The sequence below is a fragment of the Oncorhynchus kisutch genome, linkage group LG18 (assembly GCF_002021735.2).
Source record: "Oncorhynchus kisutch isolate 150728-3 linkage group LG18, Okis_V2, whole genome shotgun sequence".
Lineage (NCBI taxonomy): Eukaryota > Metazoa > Chordata > Actinopteri > Salmoniformes > Salmonidae > Oncorhynchus > Oncorhynchus kisutch.
This window is the reverse complement of record NC_034191.2, coordinates 61,181,404-61,193,606: the sequence shown is the minus strand read 5'-3', so window position 1 is coordinate 61,193,606 and position 12,203 is coordinate 61,181,404. Positions and strand designations below refer to the sequence as shown.

Below are 12,203 nucleotides of genomic sequence, written 5' to 3'. Positions count from 1 at the left end.
AGACCCGATACAATACATTTACGCACCGATTCCAAATATGCCAGATTTCCAGATGCAAAGGTCCATCACACCTACCAGTAGACCACTGAGGAAAATCCAAAATCCACAGGAAGGACTTGATGGCGAAGAACCAAAGCAGGGTATATAAACAATATACAGTATGCGATATCTGGCCTATGTTATGTTAGAGTGAATATTTGTGTACACACAATGAGTGGCCATCTGCACTCTTTTATAGTGCGTAATACAACATTGCGTCATGTCAAAGGCCCGTAGGTCTCAGCAAGCAGGATAATGGAATGAATAGAGACCTGTCGAAAACAGAAAAAGCTGGATGATATCTGGAATTATTCTTCATTATTCTGCACTTCACCTGTACATCACAGAGTATTTTTATGTGATATGGGCCTTTATATGATCGTTCTCTGTCGGTGACTCATTTGGATTCCTAGAACATGGACTCAGCTTGAATCAGGCCTTGACACCTGCTGTTCCAATTTCAAAGCCTGTAATTGAATGTTTTTAGCATGGCGGAAATTGGATAAAAATCTTTTTTCATTTGTCAAGGATCTATACTTTGATTATTGATTGAACACATAACTACATGAAAACAGTTTACAGACAGGAGTTATAACCTACTGTACATATTTGTGGTACATTCAAAATACATTCAGGATGTTATATGAATCATAAACATTGTGTTCTAGTTGTTGTCCATCCTATGTCCTCTCTCTCTCTCCGTAGCTATGTTCGCCATGGAGATCAGTGTAGAGAAGGACATAAGAACAGGAGAGAGCCAAGTCGTGTCCATGACCACCCTAACCTCTGAAGAGTTCCAACAGAAGGGTGTGAAGGTCTACGATGATGGGAAGAAGTCTGTCTATGCCCTACGCCCGGAGGGACAGGTGACCCAGAATGGGGTGGGGGTGGGCGAACTGAGTAACGTTGAGGTGGAGGCGCTCCTGCGCCAGGCTGGGGATGCAAAGGTCCCCACCGAGGTCCAGTACCACAGGCCTGTCTACGCTGCTCCTTACACCAGCAGGCCTTCAACCCCTGCATGGAAGCCTGAGCAGGGACACGTCAGCCCCAGTCCTGGTGAGCCCAATGGCCATCGGACGTCCATTACAACCCGCCATCCTCAAGCCAGCCCTTTTCAGATGCTTCCAGAAGCTCTGCCCAGAGATGGAGCCCAGAGCAGGGAAGAAGTAGCCAGCTCTGCCCCCTCTCACATTCCAAACATCCACGCCGACAAGCATCTAGTGCAGCCTCAATCACCCCCCCATCAAGATTTCAAAACTGGCCAGAGCCTCACCAATGGTAGCAGTGGAAAAGGCCCACACCCAGATAAAAGCAGACCAGCTATCATCGCAGTCCTGAGTTCAGGAGAAAGCCGCACTCCCATACCGCTGATAGAGAATACTGTGACAGATTGGGACAGGCAGTCACCAATCTACCCCAACTGTCGTCAGTCTCCATTCAACCCAAGCAGTCGACAGTCACCATTTTACACCAGTGACAGTGGTGAGTCCTCCTTCAACATCATGAACACCTTGCCACCTGATCTGGACTCTGAACCAGTGACAATGATCTTCATGGGCTACCAGAACGCAGCAGAGGAGGAAGATGAGGAGAATATCCAGGCCGAGCTGGTCGTCATCGGAAACGGCGATGATGATGAAGAAGATGACAACAACGTACCCTCATACCACCCCGAGGGATACCGAAGCAAAATCTTCCAACCCACAGCTATATGCAACAACAACACAGACTATACTGCAGATTCCACAAACTCTGAGAGTCTGCTACACCGACCCACGTTCACCCACAAACCTGGCAAGCGCAGTTCTGACCCAGACCAGCAGCCCCTGGCCATGGAAGTGCCCATGAGCGCAGGTATCAAGACGGACAAAAATAATTGCTGCTGTTTAGGGGGCTGGGGCTCTTCAATCCCTCTCATCAAATGCTAACCTAGCCTCTCATCTACTCTAACAGCCTAACACTCTCTCTATGATCTCGTGAGCCTTTGAGATCACACGCAACACTGTGGCATCTGCACCAACCTACCCACAGCCCAAGCATGTACAGCATCCTCTAACCCGTGGTCCCTACGTTCACCCTCTTTTGTCTTCCTTTAACAAGATAATAAGGCACAGTTTTAGAGCGGTTACCACACCTGGCATTACGTTATGTGGCCTTATTTGAACTATAGTCAGCTTTGACAACTGAATGAAAGCTTTTAACTGTTTTGAATGGAAACAATATCGGAGAGATGTTGTCATGTAAATCAGTGTATTACTAACTTGTTTTTTTGAGACTTTAGCTCCATCTAGTGGCCATACTGCTGAACACATCAACATTTGCTTGGTCATGTTCTGGGTACAGGTGTACTGAATGCCAAAGATGATGCTGCTGCTTGTAAGGAAAGGCATTACATTTCTTGAAGGAGATGTTTATTTTATTTTATATAAGATTAAGTGCTTGGTCATTTCTAATGTATGTGTGTGCTATCTAACTTAACTGTTCTGCATAATGTCTGCTTTTGAATCTAAACTAATTAAAACTAATTTGTCATACTATCCACTGGTTGCAGTTTTCTCTTTGTCAATTCAGACTACAATTTCACAGCATGCATGGCTAAACTGCTGACTAACTGACTTATACCGCCAATCCTACAATACTCTTTCAATATAATGATTTACCTGACTTCAAAGGGTGATCATTTATACATCACCATTTAGTCATGTTTTGTGTTTTTCCTCCTCCCTGAAACTCCATTGTTGTGTTGCATTGGTACAGATGTTGAACTGTGTTCCATGTTCAAGGTAATGCTCTGTCTATGTCGTTGGGTATTTTATCCTAATCCATCTGAAAAGCCCAGACTTACGCTGAGGAACATGAAGTGGCATTTGCTTGAGAAATACTTACATAAGCATTTTCTTACCATTATATAAGCTACAATTTCGATGGAAAAAATCCCTTCCACCCTAATTTTTTTTTTCCTAAAGAAGAAATCTTAGAGACAGCAAGACAATGCACAAGTATTACATATGGATATTCACACAGGTTGTTCTTCTTATACCATGGAAACCTTCAGGATAACATTTTATATTACTGGGTTTGTGGGATGATTGACTTTAATTAGGTGAAAATCAAGATTCAGTCCAAAAATATTGAACTTAAACATTTTCCATTTTTCTTATCCACAGCTTTGAAAATGAGAATGGCAAAGCTAGGGGGAAAAGTGTAACCGGCAAAGTGATTGATACCCGTCCCTGACGTTACTATTCTGTGAAGAATAAGGAACAGAAAAGAGTGGTCCTATGAAACAGACCTTTTCTACACACTATTTTGCTCATCAGATACAGGACGTCTTCTAAGAGACAGACCACTGACAAGACAGATGATCAGAATTGTATTTATATTATCATGGAAGTGCCAAGATGGTCTATGAATGTGTGAAATTGAAAATGTCTGTATGTCAATCATGCATTTATGGTATGCCTGTGTTAAATTTATTAGGTGTAGTATTCAATCAGCAACAATATTTATTCAAAGACATTTGCTGATCATTTCTAAAATGGCTGTGAAGGTGTTTTAACTCCAAAGTGACCGAACTTCTTCTGCTGTCAGTGCTTTTACCAAATCTACAATGAGGAATTAATTCCTGAATTATTAATGCCATTGGTAATATTATGCATACTAAATTGGAAAATAAAAATGTGTTATCTGAATAACCAAAGAAAATGAATAAGAAAGACTTTTATCAACATGTTATTTCTATGGTTGAGAGTTTGTACATTGATTGACCATACATTCAGTGAAGGGATTGTTATCAATTGAAATAGTCAAAAAAAGCATATCTGAACTCGAAATACACGCAATCATCAGTTCAAGTTACAGCACACTGAAAACCCGAGAAGGTTGGAAAGATTAGAACTTGAACAGTAAGTTCCTGGTTTTGACTTAAATGCGTCACAGGGTTATCATAGTACAAAACATCAGCATTCTCAACGTTACTCACAGCAGAGAAGTCTTGGGTACGCTCTTTATGAATATGCGACAGTGTGTGTGTGTGTGTGTGTGTGTGTGTGTGTGTGTGTGTGTGTGCAAGGGAAAAGGAGAGAGAGACCATCTCTTTGCACCATCCACACTGCTCTGCTATTGGTTGCTTCCCCTCTACACACATTCATAATCAGAGTTCTAGTCTCTGAGGCTACAGAGAGACAGAGCGCCAGCTTAACACTGCTAGCCAAAACCAGTCTACAATCACCTGCTGGACTGGCATAAGGTAGGACCGCAGCAACAATAACACAGACAGAAGAGTTTTTCCTTTGTACGGAGTACTGACAGGGACTAGAAATACCAGCTGGTTTTATAGACCAGAACTGTTATTGCATGATGTAACTTGTATCGGTTTGCTGCGATTGTCTCTTGTAAAAGTCTAAAAGGATTATGATGGTGAAAGGGCATCATATAGATAGTGGACTAGAAGTGGGTGTTGAATTGGAGTGTGCTACAGTGTGTGAATGTGTGATGGTGCGTTAGATTAGGTATAGATCCACTGAGGTTGGTCAAAGACGGTATAATTGTTGTAATACAGAAAAACAACACAGCCACAGGTACAACGGAAATATATTATTACATTCTGAACAAAATGAAGGTGTTCTGACAATATATTTGGATTATATTCAAATGCTCATATTTTATTTTATTTCACTTTGGACTGTATTAGCCAAAAACTAAATCCTTGCTGAATGTATTGATGTATTCAGGTCATTTGAGAGGTTTTGTGGGGGTTACATTTAAGTGTGTAGAAAGAGATTGCAAATGTTTTCATTTGATCTTTTACTAAAACTTCTTCGATCATAAAACCTCTGAATGGAAAGATCCTCCTTTCTATTCATTTATTTTCTGTATTTGCAAATAATTATTTGATGGATGCTTATAATTGTCCTATTTCACACATGTACAAGTGTTTATTAATACTTGTGTAAATTGGAAATGTGATTTTTGCATATACCAACTCTCCCTGTGTCACGGCCAGGGTCTGCAATTATCAACGGCGACCCTGGAGCAATTAGGGTTAAGTGTCTTACTTAAGGGCACGTCGACAGATTATTCATCTTGTCGGCTCAGGAATAAAAACAACCAACCTTTCGGTTACTGGCCCAACGCTCTAACTGCTACAGGTACATCAGCAAGATCGAAATGAAGGAATTTGTTTGTCAATTTCATAAAAGTCACATGCACACAAGTGCACTGCAAATGACAAAGGTAAAAGAATAAGAACTCATCTCTCTGTGTTTTCCTGAAAGCAGCAGCAGGTGTCCTTGCATGTACGGCATGCATTTCATTACACATGCATTACATTGTGCTGTCTGGGAGTCAGGTAGAGATAAGAGTTTTAGGTACTTGACTATGCAGATAGCGAGTTGCTGAAGAGGCCTCCATCATCACCACTCCATCTAGTCATTCCAGCCCGGGGAGATAGCCAGGTGCGCACACGCACACACACACACACACACACACACACACACACACACACACACACACACACACACACACACACACACACACACACACACACACACACACGCACACACACACACACACACACACACACACACACACACACTTTCTAACCTCCTACTATAGAGTCTGTGACTCTTACAGCTCTATCAAGTCCCGTTGATAAATTAAAATGATAATGACATCACCCTCACTAGCTAGCAGTGCATAGCAACACAAGCTCCAAATGTAGTTCCATCCAATTAGAACGTCACTACTATTGACGTTTGTAATGGTGAACAAGCTAGCAGTGTAGAGTGTTCTCAAAAGTGCAGGAACACACCACATGTATTAGTTACACAATCTCCGGCAAAAAATCACTACACCATATTTTTCCGTCAAATTAAAATGTCACTACTATTGACGTTTGTAATCATGAGAATTTGACCTATCAACACCAGAGGACAGACTTCATGTTCTTATTGTCAATGTTGGGTGTTTCATTATGTTAACCTCGGACGAGATGAACATGTAAACCTTGCAGGGCTCAAGGTTTCTTAGAAATATTCTATCACACTAGTTTCCTTCAGGTCGTCCTCAATGATTTCCATACACTAGATGACTCATAGGGGGGCACTGTGTTGAAGCCCCGTCATTGTACAAATATTTTGGAAGCTAAATGCATTTATTAATGTCTACATTAGTTTTTGCCACATTTATTCTATTACACACATTAATGCATACTTTTAAATTATATTATATGAGTTAAACCTGAAAACTAAATGTTACTGTCCCCACTAAAACAACAAAATACTTAAAGACACTTACAATTTTGACTTTAAACATTTAATCAAAATACTGTAGAATTCCAGTGACAATATATCCGACCGGTCAGTTCAAAGCCTCTTAATGGCCAATACATAGCATGAGCAATTCAGGGTTTATATACATCATTGGTCATACTCCATGTTTCCAACCCACCCACGTACACCATGTCTCTTTTCACCGAGCCTGTTCTGTTCCTGAACTTCACAGCTACTGTTCCTTTTGTATAGAGAACAGCCTTGAAACTAATAAGCAGAGTGTACAACAGCTTTCTTGCCAAGCATCCTGCCTCCTGCAGGCACTTACGAATGACGCACATGCAAGCGACTTCAGAATTCAACGTGGCATTTAGTTGATGTGTAATTTGTATGATGCTTCGCAAGCTGGGAACACACAACAACAACAGAAACACATCACAAATGTCACATGGAGCTTTCTATCTCATTCCCTGCAGAAAATATCTCCATGATGCCACCATTCAGGCTAAAATCAATCCCATCATGACCTTGGTCACCTATTGAGTGGCTTGCTAAAAGTCCATGGATTACACAGGGGCACTCAATGGCCACTCAGTGACTGGGAGTGCACTAGGACACCACCATAACATGTAGCCACATCCGTGATTAGGAAGTAGCCTGAGGAACAACCATCTCCAGCATCAACCTCATCACAATGACATTTCTGCCAATAGAGTGCCCCTCTATCTAGTTCTTTCAACATGGGTACCATTCACTGATCAACACCTCTGATCAGTTATCAATAAGGCTGGGTATTTCTCCCATCGCACCACACACAGTCACTCAGAGTCCATGTTGGGTGTTTGTTGTGAAGAGTGCATTTTGATTTGTCTGGACCAGTAAGATCAAGATGATCTCCTTCTGGCTTATCTGTTGGAAGCTTCTGGTAGGTACCATAGGGTCATGTGCATTTGATTATATTTCTACGGCTATGATGTTCTGTTCCGTTCTAACACATCAGTTCTGTCTCTCTTTCTGTGTGCTTGATGCTAATCTCACATTGACGCTGCATGTTTTATTGCATACAGATACTTAGGACACGACAGCTCATGCCTGAGAGCCTGTGAGACTGTGGTGGAAGTTTGTGCACTCAAACTGTGTGCTAAGTGGTATGACTACTGGGGGTTGCCATGGTGCTCAGCACTTCTGTCTTATTTTTGATTGGACTTAATGGCTTTTTGTGTTTGGCTTGATGATGTGTCTATTTCAGACCTTGGACAGAAGGAAACTTTGTTTTATCCATCTTTGCCCCGTTGTATTGTCGCAGAGGAATGTTTGTGTAGCATTTGTGTGGGATTAGATGGTTCAAAATGATGACGGAGACAGAAAGAAAAGAGAGGAAGGTTAGTGGTGCTGTCAACCAGCGGAAATACCTTAAGCCCTGTATCACCTCTGTTGTTTGTAGCTACACAATACGGACTGCATTGAACTAGCTATCTGGTTCTGATAAAGCAGGGATAGAGAAATATCTGGGAGATGTTGCTGAGCTGACAATGGAGGTAGGATATCATATTGTTGTGCCTTGCCAAATTATTCCACCTAAGAAATATTTTGAATGACTAAACTATTATCTCAACACATTCACAGGGAGAAGAAATATAAAGTTATAAATATGTTATGCTATTTCACAAAATATGTTTTGATTTGATTTGTCTGACACATTGTCAAAACATCCAAACAAAACAATCCTGACAATAACAGCTAATAACAGTCACAATTAAAATCTTGTTTCACAGTGTTTTTTTGTAGCAACAGCTCTATAACAACACAAAGGAATTTGCCTACAGTGACAGTTGTAAAGAAAGTCATAGGATAGATGAGGATTATGGTCTCATTATGAATGACTGTTGGCAGTCCTTGCTGTTTGGAGCTGTTAAATACTGCGAGCTTTGGTGTGAAAGAAGCCACAGCTCAGTGCTTGATGTGAGCCTTTCTCTGGAGTTGGGCTTGGCAAAGACCCAGGTTGAACATTTAGGTGGCAGTTGCCCGGATAGTCTCCATTGAATGTGCTTTTCAGTCCAGGATTACGCTTAATCTTTGTCTGGGAAACAGCCTCACGATGTACAACACATTTTACACAACGGATAGGATACAAGAGATGCTTTTGATTAGCTTGTCCGGTCATAGATGCAGAACCGTGGGTGGAATGATGGAGTTAAGATGAGAAGGAAAACACTGTTTCCCTGATCAAATCAAAGCAAGACACCTGAATTGCGTGGCGTCATGGAGACGCTGTATATTCCACTGAAACAGTCAGTTTTGGTGTTGGCATCTAATCAATCCCTGTGTGGTGTGTGAAAAGTAGGTGATAATGAATCACCATCCGTAGAAAAAAAAAGTCTAAATGATACACAGTAAAGTGTGGATAGCATAAATCACAAATGTGACATGTAAATACTGTTTGAGAAAATAGTTTTATTTTCACAGTAATTTCAGAGCACAGAACAAATTTCAAATTCACCATGAACAGTTCCAACTATGACATTTTTAAGAATCATTACATTTCTAAAAGCAAATTAATTCATTTCCTCAGGTTAATTGACTGGAAATGCATGTGTTGTGTGTTCTGCTCAGCCTGTCACGGTTTTTCTATCTAAGTTTTTCCCTCGTTATGACACCAATCAGCAGTCAGTTTCCTGTCTCTCCCATGGTGGTGGTGCTGAGCGGCGACATGGGGACACCACTACCCCTGGGCATGCTGGGGGGGGTCTGCGGGTGTACACACACAGAACAGAAGTAGTGTATAATAACACACACACACACACACACACACACACACACACACACAGCGTGGGTGATAGTCAATCCTGCAGTCTTATATAAGCCGGAGCCAGAGCCATCTAATTCAGCTGGTACGACTGGTGTTCTTGTTCAGCCTCATTGTGGATTAACCCAATTTGTCAATTCACTGCAATAGTAAACAAACAACTTTGATGAGTCCACCCCTCTGCAATTACATGTGATCCTCTGTTTTGTTTTCAATGTGTTTGGTACAAATTGTAATAGATGGGAAAAGACAAAGATAGGATTTGCTTGGATTGGTTTCTTATGTGTTCCACAGGATTCAGATAGACTCTATATAATGTGTTTTTTTTGCCATTTTATTAACATATTTCTGAGTGAATACCAAACCCTTTTTACCTAGATCTAGAATCAAGCAAAACCTCTTCACAAATGATCTGCTGTCTGTTCTGTGTAATATACAGGTCACTGTAATAAGGTCTATTGTTTGGCTGAGCTGTGTAGAAAAGGCTTTACCTATCACTTGGGAAATAAGGGGACAATATAACAGAGACATTTCAACTAAGTAAGAAGGGGGAAAGAAGGAGAGGAAGAACAAACCAATCTAAAGCCTAGAGAAAGGCTACAGAGGGAAAAGAGAAAATGATTTTCATATACAAAGTGCCAAACTCAGCGATACTGCACTCAGTGAGGGAATAACATGTAACACTGTAACAATTCCCAATCTCCCTTACTGACGGGTGAATACCTTTTCATTTCTTTCAGAGAGCTACCGCTGTGGCAAGTGTGACGGATGGTAAAGAACTGAACGAAGGTTGCAGTAACCCTCAGAATCACAATCCAAACGAACCCAGATCCTTCTCGAAGGCGGTAACCATGGAGACAAGTGAACAAACGGAGATGACCAGCGTAATTGCCTATGAAAAGGAACTCTCGCTCACTGACTCAACTGAAAACAAAAAGGGCTTAGGAGGAACAGAAGAGGAACAAGTCTGTTTAGAGGCTGACTCACTAGAATCCATAGGAAAGAAAGCGTTGCTAGAAATTCTAGCAGATTTACCGGCTAGTATGATCGATGAGCTTGACGGCTTAGGAAACGGGCTCTGCACAGGTAACCCATTTCGAAAGGAGGCTTTGTCTAGCCATGAAGAACTCAACCGAAACGAATCCATCACTTCGTCTGTCTCTGACACACCGTCAAGTGTTGACAGTGTGTATGAGAACGAAGCTCATCGTAAGAGACAGGACACCCAAGAACTAGAACAGCCTGAAGATACTGTGTCCAACCCAGAGGATGATGAAGATGGTGAGGATAAAGACACAAAAGAGATTCAATATGGCCCATTAGAAAACTACATCAGTGATGTCCCAGAGGAGTCTTTACTAGAACAGTACATCAGGGAGGAGGTTCTGTCGGATGTCTCCAACGAGTCCTGTCATGGTCTGGACCCAGACGAAGTGGATGAATGCCTGCGTGTTGAGATAGCAGAGGCCTCTTCAGACGATGAGAGTGAAGATGGAGCAAATAAATGGAGGGCAATATTTTCCTCCTCGATCAACCATGAGGACGATGATGACTATCTGGATAGCCTCCAACTGAGTGCACAGGATCTCTTCGTCCAAAAGGTTGAAGTGCAAAACGTTGACAACCATGACGATAACGAGGAGGAAGTTCAAGTGAAGATACCAAAGGAAGAGGAACTGGAAGTGTTGGAGCAACCAGATTACCTCACTGGTATTGCACAGGAAGTGACATATAACCCTGCAGCACTGCTCCAAAGCCTGTCCAAAATCTCTGAAGACGAAGAGGGAAATGGCAATGGTTCAAGGCACAATACATCTTGCAAGGCAGATCCCAACAAGAAGCTTCCAAAGGACTTCTGCGTTATCCAGGAGACCAAGAGTGAGAACGTCAGCACAGAGCATGTGGACTTCCAGCTGGCCCGGAAACAGTGGAGGGAGATGGAAGAGCAGACTAAGAACTTGGTGCTGTCACCCACCACAAAGCAGTGTGGGCCCCTCATGGGCAGCCACAGCTTCATGTACACTCCAGTCAGGAACATTGACAGGCCCAAGACGAGAGATACGAGCCTAGAGAATTTGGCTATGGGTGGAGCTGAGTATCCCCACACCCAGTTTAGCCCCTGCTCAGAGGACTCAGGCCTGGGCGATTCCAGCTACAGGTCCCCTTATGAAGAATTCCCAGAGACCTCCATTGAGAGGGAGATCCGCCTGGCCATGGAGAGAGAAGACAGCTTTAAGCGGGACAGGGGTTTCTCCAATGGGACGAAACCTACAGAATGTGCTCAGACAAATGCCAAGCCAGTCATCTTGCTCCCAGCGAAGCTATGTCAGGAGGTTGACGAAAAGAGGAAGACGTTTGAGAGTATGGAGGACGGCAGCTGCAACATACCCAGATCCAAAACTACTCCATCATTCATTATTACGTCTTCGCCGGCAAAGGGGCCACTGAAACACGATCTGCCCGCCAACAGCATCATTATACTAGAACCGGAAGGAAGTCCAAGACATGGCGCCAGAGACACCTCCAGAGCTAACGAGTGGCACTCGGATGAAACCTCCAATGCCAACTTCATCATCCTAGAGACATCCAACCTGATCATCAGGAGCGCCTCAGAGTTCTGCCTGAACACGGCCTGTGAGCAGCAAGGCCAGGAATGCTCCTCAACGTTCCTCAACAACCCCTTTTTCAAGCTGCGCTCCAGGAGCCAGCTGTCATTGGTGGACGAGGAGATCAAGATGGTGAAACAGCGCGAAGAGGAGCTGAAGAAAGAAAGAGCGAACATCTATCCGAAAGGGATGTACAACAACACAGGCCTAGTGGCCGAGAATCTCATGGACAGCTTGTCGTTTGAAGGTAAGTTTATACAAAGTTTGTCTCATATATTTGGTCAGGAAGAACTTCTGACCCTACTCTTAAACTAAGCCGGAACATATTGTGCTTTTGTCTATGAATATCAACCAATTGAAAACATTGTGTCTTGACCATATTTCAGCTGATGCGCCACTGAAGTGTAAGTCTTCGCCATCATCACCAATGAAAACTGCATACAAGATGGATCGCTCAGCCCTATCCTGTGATCACAGAGT

The 12,203-nt window shown here is 42.6% G+C and overlaps 1 protein-coding gene across 3 annotated transcripts in view; it reads left to right on the top strand.

Moving 5' to 3' along the window:
- Positions 1–12,203, top strand: part of palmdb (palmdelphin b) — a 41,526-nt gene that overhangs the window by 28,033 nt on the left and 1,290 nt on the right. Inside the window, exons 7-9 of one of the 3 annotated variants that reach the window (XM_031796420.1) lie at positions 3–140; positions 745–1,893; positions 3,207–3,744. In XM_031796420.1, the coding sequence (XP_031652280.1) occupies positions 3–140; positions 745–1,893; positions 3,207–3,247 (1,328 nt within the window). In that variant the 3' untranslated portion in view covers positions 3,248–3,744. Of the gene's footprint in view, positions 1–2; positions 141–744; positions 1,894–3,206; positions 4,289–9,857; positions 11,971–12,109; positions 12,202–12,203 lie in introns of those variants that run through there. The other 2 variants (XM_020509100.2, XM_020509099.2) reach the window with 2 other exon arrangements.